Source organism: Tiliqua scincoides, chromosome 6, assembly GCF_035046505.1.
Source record: "Tiliqua scincoides isolate rTilSci1 chromosome 6, rTilSci1.hap2, whole genome shotgun sequence".
Classification (NCBI taxonomy): Eukaryota; Metazoa; Chordata; class Lepidosauria; order Squamata; family Scincidae; genus Tiliqua; species Tiliqua scincoides.
Genome location: NC_089826.1, coordinates 88,037,042 through 88,064,694, shown reverse-complemented (window position 1 = coordinate 88,064,694; position 27,653 = coordinate 88,037,042). Strand labels below are relative to the sequence as shown.

Here is a 27,653-nt window from a genome sequence, read left to right as displayed (position 1 = left end):
AAATGTATACAGAAAGTTGGGGGGGGGGGAGATTTCAAAAAGATGAATAGAGTTAATAACCAGATATTGGAAAAGCAGGAAATCATTTTTGAATGAATTTAGACACTCTCTACTAGTTGAGGAGAAAATCACTATAAAAACTCTTATATAACACTGTAAATAATTAAGTAAATGTAACAGAGTGATATAAGACACACATCAACAACATTGAGCACCGACGGCAGATGACACATTTTATGTAGTGGAAGTGTGATACTATTCAGAACTTCTAGGACTCTGGAGCCAGGAGTAAAATTCAGACATTATCAGAGGTGTATCACTAATAATACAACTTTCAAGATATGGAAGTTATATAGTATGAAAACATCAAAGAAATTGTAGCCAATTTATTAATTATTGCCCAATTTGCAAAGGGAAAAGGCCAGGAACTTTTTTAGCTGGTTTGTTAAAAGAGTTTAGCATGTCCTGCATACAATAAAGTTGGCACAAACATTTCATGAAACAGTCAAGAAGCGTTAAAGAAAATAAGGAATTACTATGAACGTTACTATTACACATTTTGAGAGCCAATGATTTAAGCAGAATATACGGTTGGTAACACTGGTCTTTTACATGAAAATTGAACATTATATAGTTGAATGTATAGATTATAAATGAATTTATATATATAAATTGTATCAACAATAATATGATTTATAGCATTATTATTAAAAGAAAAATGTAAAATATACATTTTTATAAAGGTATGTTGAACCACACAACCAGTCCTGCATACCAAAGGAGCTCTGGATTAGTGCCCCTCAAACCACAGTCTCTCACGTCACATCCTACATTTCCTCATGGAATCCTACCTTTCAAACTTCGGAAAAGTTGTTTGTGTTACAACATAGAGGTTTGCCGTTAAAAAAAAAAAAAGCATGGTGGAGTTAGTAATTCCACTGGGCATGTGCATGCTCTTAAGCACTACTATGGTTTTTGATTCCTGTTTGAGGTATACATATATTTATTTGAACCTCTGGGGACAAACACTTTAGTTACCTGAGCAATAAGCAGCTCTTCACACTTGCGTGCCTGTTTTTCAACTGCAGAAACGTACTGTTTTTCAATGGCTTCTTCCCGTGTCTGAACGGTAGACTGCAGCAGAGACTGTAACAAAGAACACAGCAGACAAGTCGTGCAAATGGAAAAGACAGTCAGCGTCCTAATAGGAATGGATTTTTCTGACACATTTCCTATTAAGCAACATTTGCATGCAACTGAAATTTGATATTAAAGTACATCCACAGACTATGTATACACAACGTCCAAGGCAAGTGTGGTTAATAGTCTAATTTATGTTCTATTATTTCAGTTAACCACAATTATCGATTCTCATGAGGATCTGTTGCATGGAAGACCAGTCGCAGGTAGGGAAGGTGTGCAGTCCTGTTAAACATATCCAGTTCAGCAGGACCACACAAGATGAAAGGCATATGAAAGCCATTGAGGTGGGGGCGGGGAATGAGACATATTTCACTGGCTGACAAAACTCCACATCCTCTCAGTACACACTGTCAGATCCCGTGGGCCAAGCATGATCTTCACAACCACAAGCCAAGTGAAAGCAGATGGAAATTATGAGCTATTTGAAAATATAGAAGCAATGCCCCCCAAAATAGTTCGCACTCTGGTTTGCGAGACCGTGAGTCAGATCTGTGAAAAATGAAAATAAAAACCCCCTATTACACCAAAGCAACAGAAAGAGGGAAAGTAGAATTATGAATGGGCTCAGGCGAGCAGAAATTACAGCATTCTTATTGTGAGGAGAAAACTCCAGCCATTGACAGAGAAGCCATAATACATCCACTCCTTGCCTTCAGTGTACTAATATTTTAGCCAACCTCTGTCTCTGTGTAATCCTAATTACTTCTAGTAAGGTAAAAGTTTCCCCTGTACAGCCATGTGCGACTCTAGGGGGCAGTGCTCATCTCTGTCTCCAAGTCGAGGGAGCCAGTGTTGTCCAAAGTCATCTTCCATGGTCATGTGGCCAGCATAACTAAATGCTGAAGCGCACAAAACACTGTTACCTTCCTACTGAAGTGGTACCTATTTATCTACTTCTAGAAGTAACTATTTGTATCATTCGTTTCTAAAATATGTTCTATGCACTTTACTGAGCAAAACCTACGTGTACAAAGTCAATGTTCAAATACATCTGAGTGCCAAACTGTTTGCAATTACAATTATGCTAATTATGTGAAAAAGTTTACCTTATACAAAACAGAACTCTGGCATGCATGGTCAAGTAAGCAAAAAGAGTCCAAATCTCTTAAAATAGATTTTTATTTTGCAAGGTAGTAGATGCACTTGCTAGGGAACATTAAGCAAAATGCTGCATATAACCAAAAAGTTGGAACAGATTTAAAGCCTGCTTCTGACAAGAATTCACTAGATCAAGGGGGGCAGGGCCTGAGGTGGTCGAGTAGCCATGTTTTTCTGAGCTCCTGGAAAGCTCTTGGAAAGCACGCTATTTCTTCTCAGAATCATGGGTCTGATGAGATCCGAGGATCAGTGGTCAGGAGAGGCCTTGATCCTACAGATGGTGTACGGTTTCGGAGAAGAAGGGTCCAGCCAGGGACTGTTTTTTCTCCAAGGGAACCCAGCCATTGATGTCGGTGATGGTGAGGATTCAATGTTGAAATTAAGCCGAAGGCTCCAAGCAGGGAAGGAAGTTGAAAAAAGCAGGTGAGTGTTGTTCCATTGTGTGTGTCTGGCATTAATTGACTAATTGACTGCCTGATTAAGCTTTTGCCCGAGAGAAGAAGAAGGAGGGGCAGGCTTTTCCCCTCCTGGGAGAAGAGGAAGGAGGGGGAGGCTTTCTCTGCTTATTTGTTGATGTGAGATGAAGCTTTGGAGGAAATCTACTAAGCTTGTTATGGAAATATGTGCATAACTCTAACTTTATAAATCTAAAATTTGTTGGATTACATATTAACCATCTTGGAATACAATTATTGTTGTGGAGTGTTCAGTTTCAGTTTCCTGTGGCGAGCTTGTGGAGTGCCTGTGGAGAGCGGCAGGAGACCTGCATTTTTTTTGTTTTGCAAAAGTGGTTGATTGTTTACATTCCTTTGATTATTGCTTGGAAAAGAATGTGGTTGACATAGAAACAAATATAAATAACAGAAATAAGATAAAAACAACAGAAATAAGAACATCAGGGACATCTAGTGGACTAAAAAAGATACTATGACAAGAACAGGACTTGACAAGTGAAGTAAGAAGAAAGAAGATATAAGAAGGAAGAAAAAGGATGACAGGAAAAGGAGAGAAAGTTAGGAGCTTTTCTGCCCCAGAGTCCAGCTTGGGAAAACTAACACAAGAGGAACCAAAAAGGAAAGAATGGAAGCAGATAATACAAGACAATATACAGAAATTAGTGGCGATGGGACAGCAACAAACAAATCAATATCTGAGGGTTCAAGCTAGTTTGGATGTGTTAACTACTCAACTAAATGATCTTAGTGTGCAACTTAAAGATGTTATATCCGAATCACATGAGAAAAAACAAAGGATTATGGAAAAAGTACTGGAAATGGGAAAGCAACAAACAAATCGATAGTTACAAATCCAAATTAGCCTGGAAATCTTAATTCAACAGACAAATGAGTCTAATATGCAACAAACAGGAGAGGATCACCAGAAGAGCAAAGAAATGAAAGATAAATCCAAAACACTGGAGATAGGACAAAACAAACAATTGGAAGAGACAATGTTAATGGAGATAACTTGTAAGATAAAGACTCAAAAGTCACCAGACCAGAAACGAGAAGAAATACTTTGACTAACTGATGCAGATTGGATTGATTAAGTGAAGGAGATGACTCATCAAGATGCTGATTTAGCAAGAAGGGTGAGTACATTAAACTGTGATCTGTTAAGAGGAATTCATGTGAAATTTATTAGAAAAAAGATGGAAAGATCAGAGAAGAGATTTGGCAGACCTGTGGATATTTAGGTTGGAGACAAGGGAATAGATAAAAAGAAAGACAGTAATGTGTTAATTTTGTATGTTAGAAATTAAAGCTTATTAGATGTCAATGAGAATTTATATAAGCTTTATGGGTGATATGTAATATGTATAAAAATTTTAGTTAGTTTGATATTAATAGATGTTAGAGGATAATTTTAATGAATTAGAATTAATTTTAGGTGATATTGTTTTGGATGTTTACGTATATGTTTATGTATTTAGTCATGAGGATATATTAATTTTGGATGTTATAGATAGAGAAATGATATATGTAATTATTAGGATATTAAAAGTTGTTAGAATTTAGTATGTTAGATATTGGATTATGATATTAATTTTTGTGAGGATTTTATATGCTAGATATTGGAAAGACACGAAGATCCCAATGAGAGATGAATTAATTGAGAAAATAATGAATGTGGTGGAAATGGACAGATTTTTAGAGAGCTTGGATCAACAGTGTAACCGATATAGATTGAGTAATGAAAATTATTTTATGCTAGGTTGAAAATAAAGTTGTAGAAGTATAAGATAGGGTATTTAGATGAATGCATTATATATATGATATATTATATATGATACGATAGATAAATGAGAAATGATATTAAGAGGCTAACGTAGAAGAGGAACTGGATTAGGAAATATGTAATGATTTATTAGTTATAGTGATGTATGATATCCTCTAATATTGTGTTTATGTCTTGTATGTATTGTACTATGTGTTATGTGTGTTTGTTATTTTGTTTTTGGAAAAATTTAAAAAAATTAAAAAATAAATAAAAACTCACTAGATCAAAACTGTCAAACATAAGGGCTGTGGGCCAGATACAACTCCCAGAAATTTTCTCCTGTCCGCATGATATATGGGCTATCCCAGCACCATCATAATCCATTATCAGCTGCAGAACTGTGAAGCAGTACATCAGCAAAACTGCTGACAGGGTAGCACTGGGAGAATCCATGCAGGCCACCCTTTCAGCAGTGCTGCTTCTACTGAAGCACTGGGAGGAAGAGAGAGAGAGAGAGAGAGAGAGAGAGAGAGAGAGAGAGAGAGAAAAGAAGGCCTCAAAAGGCAAGGAGCAGTATGGGGGAAGGGGCAGACCAAGAGGGTGAGGAAAGGAGAAGCTACCAAGGTGACGGGAGAGCCCAATTAACACGTGGGCCACCCTTTCAGCACTGCCACTTCTTCCAAGATGTCATTTGCAGAGCACCTCTCAGTTGCTGAGTTGCAGTGTGATGCCTCAGCAAAAGCAGTGCTCCTGAAAGGGAAGCCGAGTTGATAACTGGGCTCTCCTATAACTTGAAAATATAATCAAGATTTGCATATTTTTTCTTCTGTCATTTGCAGCTAATAGTTCCTAAGTAGAAAAAAGTGCTTATTTCTGGCCATCAATTGCTTAATGATGTTAGTTCCTGCTTAATGACATCACTTCTGGCCCTTAGCAAGCGCCATGAACACTATCTGGCCTGCTGTACAAAACGACTTTGACAACCCTGCACTAGATGGCCTTAACTAAGCCATTATCTCAGTTCCCCATCTGCAATATGTGGACAACAATTTCCTTACATTAAAACAGGGGTCTCCAAACTTTTTGGCCAGAGGGACGCATCAAATATCTGGCACGGTGTTGAGGGCCGGAAAAAAAATTTAAATACAAAATGTGTATAAATAAATCAGAGATGGAACTTAATGAATGAATGAATGAATAGGCTCATTCATTCAACCTCTCTGGCTCTTCAGACCAGACCCAACCCTCCAGATGCAACCAGAGCACAGTTCCAGTCATGTTCGGCCAAGTGGGCCAGAGGCTTACAGGGGACAAGAGGCTGGCTACGGGTCGGATACAGGCTCGCCGCGAGCCGCATCTGGCCCCCTGGCCGAGGTTTGGAGACCCCTGCATTAAAGGGTTGTTGTAAATACAATGTTGCAATAATGTGAAGTGCTTTGTGCAGAGAAATTGCTATGCAAATGCTAAGTATTATTATTTTTAGGTGGATACTTAAAATATCTATTCCAGAGGGATAACTGTTAGCCTGTAGCAGCAAAAACAACAGGCCCCCATGGCAACTTGGGACCAACAAACCGAGCTAAGCATAAGCTTTTGCAGACCATCGACCACTTCATCAGATGCAAAAGGTTATACTGAAATAAACGGACATGTCCTTAAGGTGCAACAGGACTTTTCATTGTTTTTAACATCTAAGTTGTACATCAAAAAACTTATTCTACTTTTTTAGGAGACTTTGTAAGTTGGTTTTCTGCATCTCCTAAGTCGCAGACCCACTTTGGACTATCAAGCAACCTCTCCCATCTAGCAGGTGCTTCCAATTGTGTGCAAACATGTTAAAAGCCGTCTGCCAAAAATCCTGACATCAGCAGAGGTTAGAAAGTCTTCCGAAGACTTGAAACGGCAACCTTTTACACATCTCTTCAAGGGTTCCAAGCTCCACTCACTACATATATCACTACATATACCCCAGAAATTCTGACTTTTCTCCAGTTTTGCTATTACATCTGCTCCACAAAAAAATGCCTCTTAACTTTTACCATGTTTAGTGAAAATGCAATTTATATCAATTATATCTTACTAAAATCAAATATGGCAAAAAATTTGACCCATCTCTCCATCAGTGATGGTCCAAAAGCTTGCTTTCCAGGTTCAAAATTTTAGGCATTTGCTTTCCACTTGTATCCCTGGGTAGATTAAAATTAAAATTTTCCTTCTCTAGAAACTTTTCAGGAAAAGGAGTTGGTTTCTCCTATGGCTCAGGAAACAGGGTCTTGTAGCAGGAAATGAAAACAAAAAGCCTGAGTTGGCACAGGAAAGAATTCTTACATGTCAGAGTAAATGGCCATGGAATTTTAAACTGTGCTTTTAATATGTGTGCATGCATGAACATGCACACACAAATATTTCAACCAAGCAGAATTATTTGTCCATACAGTGAGATTCCCGCACATCTAAAGAATATCCATTTCGTTTAGTAATAACGTTGTCCTATAATTCTATTTGTTCAGGGTCTATCAATTGACATCTATTTTTAAGGAATGTGGCTCAATTTCAAGTGTGGGAGGTTACACCCCTTTTGATGTGTAATCCTAATTTTGTGGCAACTCCAATTCTACATCCAAAAATAGAGTGGTTAATAACGGACAAACTTAGGAATGCACCAATACTGCCTCAATACATAACAGCACAGTTCTCTAGAGAAGACATTGCAATATTTGTCTACTCAAGTATATATTTTAAAAAAGCGTATTTGGAAACGTTACTGAAAATTGCAATATTGCAGCTTGGATAATCCAGGGTAATGGCTTGAACTATATCGTGTTTTGTTATCCAATGCTTCCAATGAGAAAAGGTCTGAGAAAAATGAAGATTTAATGTCCGCACTGATGGTGGCTGACTAAACTTGGCTCTGGAGGCAGCTCTTAAATTTCCAAATTGGCACAGCCTTCAATCGTTTTGCCGGCTAATCAAATATTCTGTTTTGCCAAGTTTTAAATCTCATACTTCAATCTACAGCAACATGCTGGCTTATAGAGCAGGAAAAGAAACTGATAGTTTGATTTGTTGTGCAACAAAAAAAAGACCTCCTCTGATCAATGTGCCAATGTCATGAGTGAGGTGGAAAAAGCAGTTATGTTTAGTCCTGTCAGGCAATATATCTTATTAAATGACTATCTTGGATGTATTTTATTCTTCCCACACTCTGGGCTTTCTTCAGGTTCCTAAAATGTACTCAATACTCCAAAAAATGCTTCATTTTGAAACAGAAGGTTTGGGAGGTACTTAAGACCAGCACTGTGACCAAGGTCTAATTATTATTATTATGTATTTTATTAATTTATACCCCGCCTTTTTGCCCAACAGGCACACAAGGCGGCTTACAAACACTTTAAAAATACAACATTAAAAACAATCATTAAAAACAATTTACAATAATTAAATCTAAAAACAAACAAACCCTGTGGATTTTCAAACAAAAAGCAAGAAGCAAGAACGCCAGCCAGCCTGTCAACAATTAAAAGCTTTTTGAAATAAAAAGGTCTTCAGTCCACGCCGAAATGTTAGCAACAAGGGAGCAGTTCTCAGTTCTAAGGGGAGGGTATTTCACAGTTCGGGGGCCACCACCGAGAATGCCCTCTTTCTGGCCACCCCCCCCCTCACATCTCTTAGTGGTGGCACAGTCAAAAGGGCCCCCCCCCCAGATGATCTAAGAGCACGGGCAGGATTGTAGGGAAGGAGGCAGTCCCTCAGATATCCCAGGTTCTCCAAGTAAGTCCAAGTAAGATTAAAAATTAGTCATTAAAGATATGATAGCCCGGTTGGGTGGTGGTGGGTGTATGATGAGTTTCCCTTCTGGGCAGCAATGCAGAAGAATAAGGAAAGTCCAGCTTGATGGGACCAAAAGCCAGTCAGTCCAAAATCCTGCTTCCCAAAGTGACCCACCAGCTACCTCTGGGAACTCCACAAGCAGAAAAAAAGCATTTTTCCTGCCACTGCTTCTTTGCAATGGGTTTTAGGAGGCATGCAGCTGCGGAGCTTGGAGGGAGCGCACAGACATCATGACTAGGAGCCAGTTTGTTTGCTTTTGCATCTTTGCCAGCTCTACAGTATCCTGCTTGAAGTGTGACAAACTGTACACAGTATTTCAAATGCGGACGCACCACAGATTTACATAGGAACAATGTAATATTCAGAGCCTTATTCTTGATTTCTCTCTGAATAACCCCTAGCATGGAATTTGCTTTCTTCACAGCTGCAACATGCTGCGTCAACGTTTTCACTGAACTACCTACCAGTTCTGTTGAGGAGGCCCTGTCCATGTTCTGTAGACCTCAGATTCATTTGATGATGACCCCTGAGAGAGCCTTCTCTATGGTTGCACCCAAACTCTCAACTTCCTCCACAAATAGGCCCATTTTGCTCTCTCCCAAGCAGCTTTTTCTCACTGTGTTCAGGCATTCCAAAGTAAAAATTACTTAATCTCCAGTCAGATAAAGTCAGGTTCATATTGCTGAATTGCTTTGACTGTTGCTAACAGCTGAATTGCTGTTCTGTGCTATTGTTTTACTTTCTAAGTCTCTTTTTGCAAGCTGCCTTGAGCATTATTTTAATAATGGAAAGGTAAGATATACAGGGCAGTTTAACAACATGAATTATAAATAAAGAACAAAGCATACTAGGCAGGAGGTCTGGTGTAGAGGGTAGAGCCTCCATTAGCCTGAAGATAACATCAGAAGGTTGCCAGTTCGAGGACACCCTCCCTGAACGGCTGAGAATGGCGAGATCTTGAAGCAGCTGACAAGCCCAGCTGAGTGATTCCACTTGCTCTTGTTGTGAGCAAGAAGCATCTTGGTTGCCCTTCATGTGAGAGATGGAGCCTGCATGGAGAACTGGAGGCCAGAAGTGAGACCAAACCAGGAAGAGCCATTCTGAAATGCTGTTGGTTCTTGAAAGAGAGAACCTCCATGATTATAAAAATCCCCTTGAAGGATTTAGAAACGCCTGCCTATGTAAACCGCCTTGAATAAAGTCAGAGGAGTAATCCGATGACCAGAAAGGTGGTATATAAATACCTAGTTTTATTATTATTTTTATTATACTAGAAAAACCTCTGAAATCCTACTAAGGCCCCAAACAGCAAGCAACATGAAACTAGCCACAGTACCGAGAACAACATAATGCAAAACAAAGTATAATTACAACAAAAATCATAATGTTCATTTAAGAAAACGCAAGGACAAGACATTGCCAAGTGTTCAAAAAATACGGTGTTGGAAAGTGCTATTGATATAAACATCTCAAACACAGTTTGCTGGGTTTGTGGGTAATCTCTCTGCAAAAGTTCTGCCAATTCTGCTGCCACTACATTTCTATCAGATATACATAAAGCAGACTGAATGTAGAGCAAACCAAATGAAGGACTTTAGTTGTAGGCATACTGGTACAGTTTAATTATCCCTCAACTGGAATTCTGAAAATAAGTATGTTCCAAAATCCAGAACATTTTTTAGTGCTGACATGACATAATATGACCTTAGCATGGCGGCTGGCATGCATTCATAACAGAACAACAAATCATGGTTCAATGTACATAAGCTGTGTTTCATGCACAAAATTATTAACAATATTGTCTAAAATTACCTCCAGGTTATGTGTATAAGAAGCATAAATAATTTTGTATATAGACTTGGGTCTCATTCCAAAAACATCTCATATGATTATGCAAATATTCCAAAAAATCCAAAATCCGTAAAACTTCTGGTCCCAAGCATTCCAGATAAGGATACTCAAACTGTGTACAGTTAGGAATTAAATAGGAACTTATGAACAAACAAAACCTACATCATGGAAGTTAAATATTTTTAAATAGCAATTCACATAAAAGAGGTTAATCTTTTGATCTAAGTATCACGGCTATCATGGAAAGGATGAAAAATTCAGTTTCAAGAAGGATATATTGGCTTAAGACCATGTAAAGGAAATACTTCTCTGTGTAATGCTTGTTTTATCCAATCAAATCTGCAATCACCAGATGTGGCAGTGGTCACAAGCAGACATGGCTTTAGTCAAGAATTTAAATATTCATGGAGGTTAATTCTATCAAAGTTCTACGGTTATTAGCCACACTAGCTAAATGGAAACTTTTTGTTGAAAGACCGGATGGTACTTTGAATACTAGTTGCTGGGAACAAAAAACAAACCAAAGTAGTCCGCCATATTGACACTCTGGTTACCAGCTCTCCAGCCAGCCACTGTTGGAAACCAAATGTTGACCTACATGAATCATTAGTCTGATCCAGGCAGATGCTTCTCATGGTCAAATGTGAAATAGCTTCGCAGAAGCTATGTCTATTAATGGCATATACTTTAAAAACAATACTACAGCATTCTTTTTTCCCATGCATTCCTAAAACACAAGAACCTAGCAGTTGAAACAAACTATTTTTAAAGTTATATGATAAAATCTTACTTCTATAGGCAAATGCTTCACATTTTTAAGAGTTTCATGCTGTCATTTTAAAAGGCAAGGCACAATGTTTGAGTTTTTGCCAAAACCAAAACGCCGCCAACCAAGGTCAAGTCAGAGCAGCCAACACTAAGCAGCCGACGACAATTTGTCAGAGTTGGAAGCAACTTCTTCTTGCTGAATGAAGGTTTTATCCATATGTCCAAAAAGTTGAATTTAAACAATGTTCACTCAAGTGAAACAGGTTTTAGAAAAACTGCTCCACAACAAACAAAAATGGGGAATTCAAACTTGGCACCACTGTCCAAGACATCCACTTACTTTTTTAATATAAGGGATGTATTAATTTACAGACTAGAAAAAATGCAAAAGAAAAATTGTTGTCTTTATCCACTTACGTTGGATAAAGTGGATCCACTTACGTTGGATCCACTTACTCGTGCAAGGAAAGCGCCCTACAGGTAGACCACAGCTGCGATACAAGGACATCTGCAAGAGGGATCTGAAGGCCTTAGGGATGGACCTCAACAAGTGGGAAACCCTGGCCTCTGAGCGGCCCGCTTGGAGGCAGGCTGTGCAGCATGGCCTTTCCCAGTTTGAAGAGACACTTTGCCAACAGTCTGAGGCTAAGAGGCAAAGAAGGAAGGCCCATAGCCAGGGAGACAGACCAGGGACAGACTGCACTTGCTCCCGGTGTGGAAGGGATTGTCACTCCCGGATTGGCCTTTTCAGCCACACTAGACGCTGTGCCAGAACCACCTTTCAGAGCGCGATACCATAGTCTTTCGAGACTGAAGGTTGCCAATACCTATACCTAATACCCACTTACGTTTTAAGTAATATTCTAAAAGGAACTGTAAGCTCTAGGAAAAGCTCACTTAGAAAGGAAAATGAAATATTCACAAGAAACCCCAGCATGTATGGAGTGAAGTACACATATCACATGGGGCACGATCTAGCCAGAGCAAGCATATTTTAGTCCTACTGATTTCACTGGCAGAGTTTAAGCATGTGCCATAAATCTCCTCCACTGAAGTTCATGGAATTTAAACATATTTTTAACTTTGGCTAGATTGTGCTCATGATCCAATCTTACTTGAATTGACATAAATTACTGGTAAACATCCACCCCTACATTTCACCATCTCAAATGGTGAAAGCCGTACCGTTACCTACAGGAAAACGAAGTTTCTACTGAACAGTGTTTTCAAGAAGTTTCAAAAAAAGTCAGTAAAAAATTTGCAGGGCTTTTGTAAAATTATTTACAAATTAAAGCAACTAAATATATAAAATTAGCTGTTTTATACAGAATCAGATTGTTTCATTTAGCTCAATACTCTGACTGCCAGCAGCTTGCCCCAAGGCCTTGGGTAGAGCAGTGGCAATCTGGCCACTGTGATGCCCCACGGCAAGCCTAGAAGTGCCCCCCACATTGTAAAATGTCTCTTCTGAAGAAAGTCGAAAAGAGGCCTTAGAAATCATTCTGAGGACCTTAAAAAGTCACTTCCTGTTTTCCCTGAAAAACCATTATGCTTTAAAGGTGATTAAAAAGTGATATTTTAAAGCCCTCAGAAGATTTTTGGAACAGAGTTTCTCAAGGATTGTCTCCGGCCAAACCACTTCACATGGGCCACCTATTTGAAGTACCACTGGAAGTAACTGACAATGACATCATCCTCAGTTACTTCTGGGTTGGGAGGTCAGATGTGACATGACAAACACCAGTAAGAGGCTCAGGGTGGATGGGAGGGCTTTTTTGAGTGTGAAAAGCATGCTTTGGAGCTCTGCCCACTGAGCCAAGCCTCCTACTGCTGTTTGTGGCATTGCATTCCTGTTTTGTTGCCAGGTTGCAGGTGTCCAGAAGTTCTGTGAGTATCATTAGACACCACCTCAAGTATTACTGGTGGCACCTGTACCACTGGTTGAGAAACACTGCTTTAGAAGGCTTTTTGACAGTTGGGAGGCTGTGCAGAATGGCTCCAGACGTGGAGGGAAATGGCACGGGTGGCCCTCTGGGTACCATGGCTGAGAGACAGTGCTGCCCAGGAGCACTTACACCCACGGACCTCACCCGCGAGGTAGAGGAATCTTGACAAATCTGCTACCTGGGATCCTTTGATTGATGGGAATTGAACCTAGGACCTGCCCCTCCCTCTCCCTCTCTCCAAAGGAGATGAACTTGAGGTGTAATTCCTCCTTAAGACAAGCAGTGCATTCTTTTTTGGTGAAGTGGGATAGATAAAAGCAATATGTTCTTCAATGAGGCAAAGGGCAGGGTTAACAGTTCAGAGAAATAAAAATTAAATCCACCAGGTATACCTCTTTACTAGTAATACTCAGATTTGTCCTTGGATCCCAGTCATAATACAGAACAAAGATCGAGATCACAATACCCTAATGAAGAGAATAAAAAGGAACATAAACTGTGGCAAAAGAAATGTAAGAAGGTGATAGGGGAGGCCAAGCGAGACTATGAGGAACGCATGGCCGGCAACATTAAGGGGAATAATAAAAGCTTCTTCAAATATGTTAGAAGCAGGAAACCCGCCAGAGAAGCGGTTGGCCCTCTGGATGGTGAGGGAGGGAAAGGGGAGATAAAAGGAGACTTAGAGATGGCAGAGAAATTAAATGAGTTCTTTGCATCTGTCTTCACGGCAGAAGACCTCGGGCAGATACCGCTGCCCGAACGGCCCCTCCTAACCGAGGAGTTAAGTCAGATAGAGGTTAAAAGAGAAGATGTTTCAGACCTCATTGATAAATTAAAGATCAATAAGTCACCGGGCCCTGATGGCATCCACCCAAGGCTTATTAAGGAATTGAAGAATGAAGTTGCAGATCTCTTGACTAAGGTATGCAACTTGTCCCTCAAAACGGCCACGGTACCAGAAGATTGGAGGATAGCAAATGTCATGCCTATTTTTAAAAAGGGAAAGAGGGGGGACCCGGGAAACTATAGGCCGGTCAGCCTAACATCCATACCGGGTAAGATGGTGGAATGCCTCATCAAAGATAGGATCTCAAAACACATAGACGAACAGGCCTTGCTGAGGGAGAGTCAGCATGGCTTCTGTAAGGGTAAGTCTTGCCTCACAAACCTTATAGAATTCTTTGAAAAGGTCAACAGGCATGTGGATGCGGGAGAACCCGTGGACATTATATATCTGGACTTTCAGAAGGCGTTTGACACGGTCCCTCACCAAAGGCTACTGAAAAAACTCCACAGTCAGGGAATTAGAGGACAGGTCCTCTCGTGAATTGAGAACTGGTTGGAGGCCAGGAAGCAGAGAGTGGGTGTCAATGGGCAATTTTCACAATGGAGAGGTGAAAAGCGGTGTGCCCCAAGGATCTGTCCTGGGACCGGTGCTTTTCAACCTCTTCATAAATGACCTGGAGACAGGGTTGAGCAGTGAAGTGGCTAAGTTTGAGGACGACACCAAACTTTTCCAAGTGGTAAAGACCAGAAGTGATTGTGAGGAGCTCCAGAAGGATCTCTCCAGACTGGCAGAATGGGCAGCAAAATGGCAGATGCGCTTCAATGTCAGTAAGTGTAAAGTCATGCACATTGGGGCAAAAAATCAAAACTTCACATATAGGCTGATGGGTTCTGAGCTGTCTGTGACAGATCAGGAGAGAGATCTTGGGGTGGTGGTGGACAGGTCGATGAAAGTGTCGACCCAATGTGCGGCGGCAGTGAAGAAGGCCAATTCTATGCTTGGGATCATTAGGAAGGGTATTGAGAACAAAACGGTTAGTATTATAATACCGTTGTACAAATCGATGGTAAGGCCACACCTGGAGTATTGTGTCCAGTTCTGGTCGCCACATCTCAAAAAAGACATAGTGGAAATGGAAAAGGTGCAAAAGAGAGCGACTAAGATGATTACGGGGCTGGGACACCTTCCTTATGAGGAAAGGCTACGGCATTTGGGCCTCTTAAGCCTAGAAAAGAGACGCTTGAGGGGGGACATGATTGAGACATACAAAATTATGCAGGGGATGGACAGAGTGGATAGGGAGATGCTCTTTACACTCTCACATAATACCAGAACCAGGGGACATCCACTAAAATTGAGTGTTGGGCGGGTTAAGACAGACAAAAGAAAATATTTCTTTACTCAGCGCGTGGTCGGTCTGTGGAACTCCTTGCCACAGGATGTGGTGCTGGCGTCTAGCCTAGACGCCTTTAAAAGGGGATTGGACGAGTTTCTGGAGGAAAAATCCATTATGGGGTACAAGCCATGATGTGTATGCGCAACCTCCTGATTTTAGGAATGGGTTAAGTCAGAATGCCAGATGTAGGGGAGGGCACTAGGATGAGGTCTCTTGTTATCTGGTGTGCTCCCTGGGGCATTTGGTGGGCTGCTGTGAGATACAGGAAGCTGGACTAGATGGGCCTATGGCCTGATCCAGTGGGGCTGTTCTTATGTTCTTATGTACAATATTAGTACATGGCTTCAAAAAATTGCTCATCTCACAACCAAAGGGAAACCACCCCTGGAGTAGAAAGGCTCCGATAAGAGCTAGAATCAAGGCAATGCTGCAGCTTACCTATTCCTCTGGTCTCACTGCCACCTGACATGATGTCAATACAGAATAATATAGAACTCTTATTTACAGAAAAGTTCATGGACCTGCTCTGTGTGGTACACAGAACACGGTGGTACTCACAGTACCACTTTCTTACACCTTGGCCCATCCCACTTCATAAATTACAAGATCCAAGAAAAAAACCACTCTAAGGAGTGACATTTTTTCAGCTATTGACTTGAAAAAATATTTGGATATTATTCTTTTTATATTCATATTTTCAAGCAAAGAAAAAATCTATATAGCTAATGCAAATTGTTTTTCAGCTGACTAATAATTACCACCAAAAAAAAAGGTTTTTAAAATACTTCCAAACTTTATTAAATATGGCAAAGTTTACATTCAGGTAATCTGAAGATTGCCCAGGAATTCTATACCATACCCAAAATACTTAGAAAGGCATTAAATCTCGAGTGACCTGCAGGTTCTCTAGGCATTCTATAACACACTTGACACCAAGTCAGCAATGTACAGAATAACTGGCATCTTAGAGACTAAACATAATTATCACATACAAAACAATCAGTTGGAACCAGACAGGATTTTGTGAAATGCTATTGCAAGACCTAAGTGCTAAAGGAAAGGTATTTTTATGTTAAAAGTAATGATCTGCATTGATACAAGTGTCATTCAGGTTTGTCATTCCATAACAAATAAATGTTAAAATTAAGTGTATTGTATGTCCTGACTAGTGTCTGTGAACCTTGACAAGATCCCTGGCTCACAAAGGCCTCTCAGGTCATTCTACTTGTATTCGCTTCCGATTCAGTCAGAAATATCTAGTTATATTTATAATACATATCTGATCACATGATACAAAGCTTTTTTCTTTCCTGCCCTGTGTCCCAGCGCCTGAAAAAGCTCCGTTGACAAAAAGATGAGACACAGTGTTTTCTCAGTGGTGGTGCCCAGATTCCGGAAGACCCTCCCCTGGGAGGCTGATGATGCCCAGTTCTCTCTCCACTCAATACTGAGGGGACTACTGGAATCTAGAAGAGTTGCCAGGAGGGGGTTGGGAACTGAATGGAAGACAGGCTATTCAGTCCTTACCACTGCAACACACTGCAACAAAAACTGCTTCCTCAGAAGTAAACCTGAAGGAGTCCAGTGTGGCTCCTTGGAAAGTGAGGTCTCTATTGCAACAGTCTTTCATGGGACCCACCTTTTCTATACACAAACACCAAACTTGCGTGTCTGCACCTATCACTTTGTATACAAAATGGAGCCAACTACAGAAAAGAGAACGGTTTCTACATACTCAGGGGGCTCTGTATGTTCACAGAACTAAATATGTTTGCAAATTAAAAGGAAAAAAGGGGGAACCCAGCATAACGTGAACTGAGCATGCTCAATGGCCCCCAAGGGCCATGGAATGTTCTAGTATCAGATGGAAAAAAAGCAGCAGCAGAATATGGCAGCAGAATAAAATTGTCTATTATTATTATTATTATTATTATTATTATTAACTTTATTTTTACCCTGCCTTTCTCCCCGAAGGGACTCAAGGCAGCTTACAAACAAGGTTAAAACAAAACACAATTTAAAAACAGATAAAAACATAACATATCATAAAAACAGTAGTCAGATAAAAAAAATAACCAGGTAAAAGAGCATAGCGCTGCAAATTAGAAAAGGATCAGGCCTGCAACCTAAAGTTAAAAAAAGATATTAAAAGATGTTAAAAGGATGTTAAAAAGGCCAGGAACTCAGAAGGCTTGTCTAAACAGAAGGGTCTTCAGGCCTCGCCGAAAAGTTTCAAGAGAAGGAGCAGTTCTTAAGTCAAGTCTACTTGATCCTTTAAGAGCTGGAGAAAGGCATTAGAGTTGGGAAGACACATTTGGTTGCAGGTCCCTCTTGTTCTACAGAATGCCTGATTTCTGTACGTACATACATTTTCTGAATTTGTAACATATACATTGCTTTTATGTTACACGTGGGGCCTCTTTATCCATGGATTCAGAACCTATGAATTTGACTCGGTGCAGGTGCCAGACCTGCATTCAAGGCCCTCACCTGACCTCTTGGATGTGACTGGAAGTGCCTTCCAGCTGCATTCAGAAGGCTCTCTGAGGCTGGGAGAGGTCACACACGGCCTCTACGGACCTCAGAACACCTCCAGATGTGAGTGGAATGCAGTCACAGTTGCATCCAGAAATCCTATTGGACCCTACCTGCAGATTCCATTATCCATGGGTTTTGGTACCTGCAGGGTATCCAGGAACAGATCCCAATGGATATCAAGGTCCAACTCTATATTTTAGACATGCACATACACAGCAAAAACTTTCTTAACTGGCATTCCTGGGGAATGGGGACTGTTGGTTAACCAAGTAGGCTGACCAATAAAAAGTTTTATTTTTATAAATAAAACTCACACTGCCTGCCTGCCAACCCCCTCCCTTACTTACTGGACAGAGAGAGGAAGGGAGGGAGGCAGGCAGAGCAGCAACACAAAGTCGAGCACCATTTGGTAAGTGAGGGATCCTGCTGGCAGGTGGATGGGTGGGCAACAGTTAGCTGGCATCTCTGCAGCCTCAGGATGTCTGGGATGCAGGTTAACAGAGATTTCTGGTACACGTGCCAGTTATGAAAGCTTAGACTGCACCCAAAAAGCTAAAGTAGACTTATACTGTTTATTTACTGAACTATTTACCATAGGAAATACAATACAAACTCTTAGAACATTACATGATCTAACCAACATCTTTCCAACAGCTATGTTTGCTTTCCTTTACTGTTGTTAAACATAAAGGATAATTAAAAAATATAAGAGACAAAAATTAAACCAAACTAGGTAAACACAGTTGACTTCAAATTTGCTTCCCCTTATTTTAAGTATTCCAATTTTTCCCCAAGTTGTAGCATGCTATTTGTTGGTCAAAAGAAATATGGGAATGAAGGATAGCTAGCAGTGCTTTAGAATTTTTGCAGCATAATTGTTCAATGCAGAAGGGATTCGCATGCATGTGCAGGAGTCCACATAGAGACCGGGTTCAGGCTACACGTCTGTAACAGTTCCATGCTACATCATTTCATTTTCTGAAGACCTTTGTGAATCTTCCATCTCTCTGGATTACAAGATTCAATTTATAGGGGAATGCATTCATTTCACTGATATTAACAAAGAAAAGAAGGCCAGAAACAAGAAAAAGTTCCAAATGTCATGTTTTTCAATTGTCATCGTTTCACTCTCCCTTAGCAGCAGAATAGGTCAGAAGTTACAAGGAGGGGAGGACTGAGAGCAAGAAACAATATTGACACTAAACGGCCCGATCTTCAGCAAAAATCCATTTAGCACAACCGTCCGGCATTACAATAGGTCTGTTTTCCCCCCATACGAAACCTCCAATCACAGTAACAAGGGCAGAGACTTTGAAAACTGCAAAAGGGAATCTGTGGTCTGTTTATAGCACCTGTGAGAATTTGTTCTCTGTCGAAAAGGAGTGTTGGCGGGTTCCTCCCAGTCAGCTGGTTCTTTGCAGAAATGCTGCTTGGTGGCCATGGTGGTGACCAACAGAGGCAGGAGCAAGAGTGGGGCTACGGAAGCCATTTTGTGTTTTTCCCCTGACACCCCCTCCCAGTTCAGCCTGCTGCCAAGGCACGTTACAACCCAGAGAGAAACACAGTAACTCCGTTCCCAATTTCTTCCCTACCCAAAATGCACAGAAAGTAACTGGCACTGCTCTGAACACCATGCGATGCGCTCTGCACATCTCTAGTTGTTGTCCTGAAAAACTGAAATACATGATGCTGAACGTTTCTATTCTTTACCTTAATTTTTTATTAAGAGAAAAGGGATGACAAAAAGCAGAAAGAAAAATTCAGATAAAAACCCACTGGAGCATATCATTGTTGAGGACACTTACTTTGAATTCTTCCACAATAATTGCCAAGGCCTCGTGACCAGCTCTTCTCAAGTCTTCCAACTCAAGACTATGCTTCTCCTGTAAGCAAATTATGGTAAGATATTGTCAAATATTTCTGTGTTTGTTGGATAGAATGCACAGTTACTAAAAGTTACTACAATTCCAGCTTCAGTGCATTAGTACTAAGGCAGGAATGCAAAAAGCAACTTAGACATCAGGTGAACCCAATTTATGCCGCCCAAAAAACTTTTCCATGGAGGAAAATAAGGGAGGCAGGTTGGGCATGGGCGAGGGACCCTGATAATTTGGTTCCATGCTTTGGAACAAACCCAGTTCCTCACTATGCCAGACTGCTTATCTGTTCCTTGGCACACATATAGCCAACATCAGTTTCCATATAATGACATGATTGCATGTGTGCCACATCTCCAAGTTTTAACCATTTTCCCATTCCAAAGATGTTGTAGGGAGCAGGCAACTCAGGCCATACAAAAATGAAAAAAAATATTATAAGCAAAAGTGCATATGAATACATATTTTAAGAGGATTTCTTTCTCTCACAGAGAGAGAGAGAGAGAGAGAGAGACCGACCAATAGGCTAGCAGTTCCCAAATTGTAGTGTTGCCAGGGAAGCACTTTCACTGCCACCTTAAGGGGGTGGGGGCAATGCTGAAAGCAGCAACATGACTGCCTCAATCGCACCACTGCCAGGGGCGAAAGGGTGTTTTTCTAACTTACCTGTGGCAGTTCTGGCCCTCTGGAGGGTCCTGGGAGCCTGCAGATCCCTCTGCAGGCTCCCTGCACCTGCAGATTGCTAAAAATAGGAAAAAGCAGCCACTCCCAGTTTTTGCTGTGAAAACTGCTATTTTCAGGAGTTTCCAGGTGCAGGGAGAGCTGCAGCTGAGTCTTCAGGCTCCTGGATCCTCAGAGGGCCAGAGCTGCCACAGGTAAGTGGGGAAAAAACATGTTTTTGCCCCCAGCAGTGGTGTAATCATGGCAATCGTCACTGCCTTTGCCCCTCTCCCTGAAAGCACTTAACAGCAGTTCCTGAACTCACAGAGAGGTTGGGAACTGCTGCTATAGGCAGTTGTCAGAAGACAGTGGAGCAGACCAGCAGGGCAAACAACTGAACTGGAATAAGAGTAATGCAGCACTCATCCCTAGCAATTGGCTTAAAGGGTCTTTCTATGAGGTGAGTCAGGACTTTGGAGGGACTACAAACTGGGGCCAGGAAACCAGCATAAGGAACCTTATTAGCAAGTTACTTTCCAAAATGCGTTTCTGAAAGAGCTGACAAAGCCAGGACAGCCCTCTGCCAGCAGGTGTAGGCAGAGACAGCAGACAATCCCTCGAAATGATGGTTGAGAGCATATTCCAAAATCAGGTTCAGAACAAAAAGGACAAATGGCAATATAAAAATGCACAAAATCCAGTTCACATGGCAGTGGAAGATTTCATTATGCACCTTTTACAGTACAATGAGCAGTATGAGCCATGTTGTTGATGCTGAAGGAGTGGGTGTACGGGTGCAATATCCACCAATGATGTTGGAAGGGATTCAGTACAAAGATGGTGCAAATGAAACACACCCAAGGCAGGTGTGAACCATGTGTGGTCCACACACATGGACCTGTGTGGACCATGGCTGACATGACCACTACAGACTATGAGGATGCAGCTTTCTCTATGATGGCTTTCAACGTAGCCATCAAACTCCATCTTGAAGCCCAGTCCAAGAATGGTGAGAGGAATAATGTCTACAGTTTCAGGTAGTTCACAGTTGCTTAGGAAGCCATTGGTCCATCTAGTTCAGTACTGTCAAACTCCAATGGCAGCAGCTCCCCAGGATTTCAGAGAGGAGTCTCTCTCATTCCTACTTGGAGGTAATAGGGATTGAACCTGAGACCTCTGGCATGCAAACCACATGCTCTGCCTTAAGCCATGACCTTTCTTCAAAGTAAAAGCAGCAGCATTCTGGGAGCAACTTGTGCCTTGCATAACTACCAAACACAGAGAATACAAAGTACAAGAGATACAACGCATCAAAAGAGAGGGTATCAAGGAATCACTTGCTGCTGCCGCCTCCCATTGGACAGACAGTCCTCTGCAGCTTAAAGGATGGGTAAAAACACTAGTTTTCGGTCCAAAGCTCTGGACCAATCCAAGGATGCATCGTACAGAACTTAATTACACAGCCCAACACATATTTTGGTGTCTTGAAAATTAGACCTATTCCTGGATATATTTGGGGTGCTGACTCCAAAAACAGCTTTGCCCTATCAGCTCTAGTTTTGGAGGTACAGCAAGGCTACCTTATATGCCGATTCAACAGGTCATCTGAACATCTGAATCTAAGGTGGATATGCCATATCAACAAAACGAGAGCTGACACAGCCAAACCAATGCCATTTTTGGAACTGGCGGCCCAAAATCCATTCAAGAATAGGTCTAATTTGTGAAGCAGCACAACACTTGGGGGGGGCAGTGTTATAGGACTTTGACGAGACTATGGAAAAAAATTGCTAGCTCCACATTTTTCAGTTATCAAGTAGCTTCTTAGTTACAGCATGGCCATGAACCAATAGTAAACTTTAAAACGTTACTGGCAAGTCCAACTGAAAAGTTCATATACTTAAAAGCTATCATATTCCTCAGGGGTAGTTCCAGAAGCGGCTGAATTCTACAATTTTTAGCAAAACATTTATAATTTTACTATTGATATCCAAACAGTAGCCATTTAGTAACTTCTTAAAATGATTGCTTTCAGAGGTTAAATCTGGCCTATATAAATGTGAAACAGTTTTCATAGGGAAATCCTGTACTGCATTGAAAAGTACCCTTTTTGCTGAGCTAGAAGTGTTGAAATAGATAGTTAGCATTGCTGTCTACTGGATGCAATTATGATTGATTAAATGTGACACACAAGACTATGGCAAAAATCTCAGTGCCCCCAAAGTAAGGCGATGTAAGTGTAATTTAAGTATCTGCAATTCAGGATATTCTACATATTTTAGAAAGTGTTACTTAAGGTATGAACAGTTGGTTGGCAACCTTCAGTCTCGAAAGACTATGGTATCACGCTCTGAAAGGTGGTTCTGGAACAGCGTCTAGCGTGGCTGAAAAGGCCGATTCGGGAGTGACAATCCCTTCCACACTGGGAGCAAGTGCAGTCTGTCCCTGGCCTGTCTCCCTGGCTATGGGCCTTCCTTCTTTGCCTCTTAGCCTCAGACTGTTGGCAAAGTGTCTCTTCAAACTGGGAAAAGCCATGTTGCACAGCTTGCCTCCAAGCGGGCCGCTCAGAGGCCAGGGTTTCCCACTTGTTGAGGTCCACTCCTAAGGCCTTCAGATCCCTCTTGCAGATGTCCTTGTATCGCAGCTGTGGTCTACCTGTAGGGCGCTTTCCTTGCACGAGTTCTCCATAGAGGAGATCCTTTGGGATCCGGCCATCATCCATTCTCACGACATGACCGAGCCAACGCAGGCGTCTGTTTCAGTAGTGCATACATGCTAGGGATTCCAGCACGTTCCAGGACTGTGTTGTTTGGAACTTTGTCCTGCCAGGTGATGCCGAGAATACGTCGGAGGCAGCGCATGTGGAAAGCATTCCGTTTCCTCTCCTGTTGTGAGTGAAGAGTCCATGACTCGCTGCAGTACAGAAGTGTACTCAGGACACAAGCTCTGTAGACCTGGATCTTGGTATGTTCCGTCAGCTTCTTGTTGGACCAGACTCTCTTTGTGAGTCTGGAAAACGTGGTAGCTGCTTTACCGATGCGTTTGTTTAGCTCGGTATCGAGAGAAAGAGTGTCGGAGATCGTTGAGCCAAGGTACACAAAGTCATGGACAACCTCCAGTTCATGTGCAGAGATTGTAATGCAGGGAGGTAAGTCCACATCCTGAACCATGACCTGTGTTTTCTTCAGGCTGATTGTCAGTCCAAAATCTTGGCAGGCCTTGCTAAAACGATCCATGAGCTGCTGGAGATCTCTGGCAGGAGGTATGAACAAGCATTTCACACACAAAAAAAATTAACATTTACAACTCAAATCTAAATCCAAAGGACTTTTCATGTACAAAAGCAAACCAAACAGGTATTTAAGGAATGAGTATCTTTTTTTGGTGGCGGTGGTAAGAGCAGCAGAAATATTTTGCCTGGGGGATCGCTTACCAGCTTATAGACTGGGACAGGCAGTTTTCCACCAGGTGGGTCAGCAGCTCCCACAGACTGGAGAGGAATGGCCTTCCTGGCACAACAGCCCCTAAGGACAAGAAGGGGGTGAGCTGGATTTGACCACTCTGCAGCCCAGCCAGGAGCTGTTGTGCCAGGACGCAGACAGCCAGAGCTTTACCTGGCTAGCTCCTCAGGGGAGTCTGCAGGGATGAGGTGAGGGGGACACAGGGATAGACAGATAGGGCACTTTAAGGGGAAAGACGGGGACAGAAAATGTAGGACTGTATTGGGCCAATGGTTTAAACAGAGCAGGGAGGCCAATAAGAGGACAGTTTTCTCCTCAGAGGGCAAATAGCAAGCTCGCTATACAGGGAATGACCAGTCAGCCCAGTTAAAGGTGGGGTCACTTAGGAGGAGATGATGGGTGTAGAAACCCCCTTCCCTGACCCGTATCTGATGTCTCACTTGCCCAGGTCTTCCCTGGGAACTTGACTAGAGGTGGGCTAGACAAGCCCAGGAAGTCTGCTTTGAACCCCAAGGTTGCAAGGACAGACATAAAATGCAAATAACAGGCAACAAAGATATATGCTCTTGTGAAAGCTAGCTAGATAGCACCTCCAACAGACTAAGGCTTTGCCACATGCAAGGGAGGGCACCAGGATGTAGGTCTCTTGTTATCTGGTGTGCTCCCTGGAGCATTTGGTGGACTGCTGTGAGATACAGGAATCTGGACTAGATGGGCCTATGGCCTGATCCAGTGGGGCTGTTCTTATGTTCTTATGTCTGTACACACTCCCATGGGAGTAAGTTCCACTGAAATAAATGGGACCTGAGTAGACATGCATATGACGGCACTATTAGAAAATGCTTCGGGGGTTTGAAGTGGGTCCCAGTTCTCAACAAGCTGAAGACCACTGAGTTAGTCTACACAGTGTGCTTGGTCATTTACATATATAATCTCCTGAAATTACAAAACAAATTAAAATCCAGTTAATTCTGATTTTTTTTTTCCATTTAAACAAAGATGTTTAAGCATTTGAGTTTTATGCATCCCAATAATAGCCCTAGCACGCCTTTGGAATGACTGCATCAGTCCAGAAGCTTTCATACCCAAATGTTTATGGAAGCATAAATAACTTTTCTACAGTTAGAAGAATGACTCAGAATGTTACTGAATATTTAAGTGTCTAGACACCTAATCCTTCAGCTACTATTCAATAACGGAAGACTAGAAGAAACAGAGTCTTTGCCATCTCATTTGCAAAATGGATAACGCCAAATCTTGGCATCAGGATGCAGTAATTGGTAGGCCCGTCTTCAGACTGAAAGTGGTTTACAAATGACAATGTTGTTCACTTCTGTGTAGAAAGATGGAGAGTATATATATTAATAAACTAAACCAAACGTAAGCTCAATAGAATAGCATGGTGTTGACCTCTTTAAAAAAAAAAAGTTGTATAGAATTTTCCAGTACACAGGGAATACAGGTCAAGCCTAGCTTTATGATTAAATCATAGAGCTTTCAATGAATTATCTTTTTGGGTGGCTGTAATTATCCTATTAGTTGAACAATTATAGTGGGTGGGGGATGGGATGGGTAAGGGTGCTAGGGTCTGAGATAGATTAACAATGTTGCACAAAAATGGGTCCCAGGCTGCACAGAATGCTGCACAATCTCTACCAACTTCCTTACGATACGTTAGCTTGTCCACTAATAAATGGTTTCAGTATTTTACAAATCAGACCCTGACAGTCAAGTCTACTAACTTTTCCAATGGGTTTTAATTACTGCTTCTGCTGCTAAGAGTACAAGATAAATTCTTTATGCAATGTCGATAAAGTCTTTGGGGAAAATAAAGTTGCAAGCAGCGTGGTCTGGCCAGGCTTTTCTGTTTGGTCATAATCTTAATTTCGATGAAGATTTGTCCCCAGATACCTCTAGCAGAGGACATGATCATCATGCATGGACAAGCATAACAGGTCCATGCGATGTCCTACATCATGTCTTGGAGCCTGTCTTAAGCACAACTATCTTTGTGTGAACAAAAGATTTTTTTCCCCCATGCGCCCAAATGTGCTTAACCGAGCAGCAAAAACTCAGGCCAGTGATTTTAAAAGTACTATTATTGTTTTCCACTATTTTCACAGTCACTGTTAATTGCAAAGTCTCCTATGACCTGCAGAAGTTCCTGGAATCTTGTCTATAAATTTAGCAGCAGGTAGAGTAGGTAACTTTCTCAACACCCATTTTTCATTATTAATATTCTGTCTCCTCTATGTCTGCACCTAAAACCAACCTAAATATTTTGTTAGAAGATGGTATTTAACAGGATGTAGGTCATATTAGTTTTTAAAGAAAACATACATTTTCTAGTACTTTTAGCCACAGAGAGCACCTACCTCCAAGATATACTTCCATCCTTACTTAACCAGGCTATGCATATTCATGTGTACTTCACAAAATAATATTGTCTTAGATTTAAAAGTTTGAGAGATAGTGAGTAGCTCAAGGTCACTCAACATGGAAGAGTGAAAATTTGAATCCAAGACTTTTCCAGTTTTCCTCTGTTTGCAGAACTGTTGTGACTGTTTGTGGTAAATTTTCCTGTCTCTCTTCCTCTGCCAGATTTGTGGTTGCTGTTGAACTTGCATATATCCTGGTGATGACCTTGAAAATCAGTGGGAATATCTGCAAACAATGCTACATTATGGGAGCTCTGTGGCTCTGAGGAACAAGACAATCTGTGGTCACACAGAGATGCCCTCAGTCCAGCTTTGCTCATTAGAAACTCAATCAAGATTTTCTATGAACCATTATCAGTTTTGATCCATGGGAAACAAACACACTCCACACAAACAAGTTTCCAAATTTAAAGCTAGGGCTCTAGGCCAGATCATAGCCTAAGGCTGTGGTTTTCAAACTCTCTGGGAGTTTGAAAGCCAACGTAAGTGCTTGCAGGGGAGGGGAGGTAGGCAGCGGGGGCGAGGGGAAGGCAGCGTGATCACTCCACTTTCACTTTCTGCAAGCTGGGGAGCCCTGCAGATGCTCGCACAGGGCTCCCCGCACCCCCGGGACACTGCTGCAGAGACTGGGGAGTACACCCCAGTCCCTGCAGCCCCATTAGCGACCCTGTCTGAATACCACTGGCCTAAGAGCACAATCCTAACCAGGTGTACTCAGAAGCAGGTCCTATTTTGTTCAATGGGGCTTACTCTCAGGAAAGTGTGGTTAGGATTGCAGCCTAATACACATAGGGTGGCATGCAGAGAATCTAGGACAAACTCAGAAGGCTGGATTATACAGCCACTCTTATAACTAACCTGAAGCATCCCATTGAAAATACTGTCCTTTCAAAACATTAGTATCTTTGGCTCTTTCTACAGTAAATGGTCAGGTCGTAACTTTACTCTTGAATGCACGTGATTGTTCTAAATAAGGAAAACTGGAGCCATTCTTCATCTTAAATGTCAGCTGAGATACTTTACTGAATCATTCTTGCCCTTGTCTTCTAACCACAATTGGGATATTGTGCACTGAAGCTGGGAGAACTCATCCAACTTCAAAACATGCAAAGAAAAAAATGGAGAGCAGCATAAAGAACAAGTATTTTTAAGTTCTTCCAAGTCAAGCTTAGGGTTTGAGTTTAATTCAAAAGGCTGCCAAACTGTATTTTTTTAATCTTGCAACTATGTTTCAAATCAAAAGTACAAGCCACATAAGTTGCATTGTTTTGTAAGAACATGCTCCTACTCACATTCTAAATATGTCAGTGAGGGGAGCATTTGAATAATTATAATTAACATTTTCCAGCAGTCATTGTGGGAAAGCAGGCAAACCTTGCAGCTACTCCGTAAATGTCTTGGGAGCCTGCTAAGGTGGGCAACCACCTCCTATGTGCAGGTCTCACATTTCCAAGGCTCACTTGTAAGTAATCACTGATTTTATTTTGTATATCGGGGCCCCAACCTGAACTGTGGGCACTGGAGTGAAAGAGGGGCAGGGTCTCTACGCAGTCCTCTCATTAGAACTGCGACTGTCTGC

The 27,653-nt window shown here is 41.5% G+C and overlaps 1 protein-coding gene across 4 annotated transcripts in view; it reads right to left on the bottom strand.

Moving 5' to 3' along the window:
- Window positions 1–27,653, bottom strand: part of CCDC91 (coiled-coil domain containing 91) — a 117,925-nt gene that overhangs the window by 46,840 nt on the left and 43,432 nt on the right. For all 4 annotated transcript variants that reach the window (XM_066631803.1, XM_066631802.1, XM_066631804.1 and 1 more), the window contains exons 7-8: window positions 19,444–19,521; window positions 1,039–1,146 (exon numbers count right to left, since the gene is read on the bottom strand). In XM_066631803.1, coding sequence (XP_066487900.1) covers window positions 1,039–1,146; window positions 19,444–19,521 — 186 coding nt within the window. The remainder of the gene's footprint in view (window positions 1–1,038; window positions 1,147–19,443; window positions 19,522–27,653) is intronic.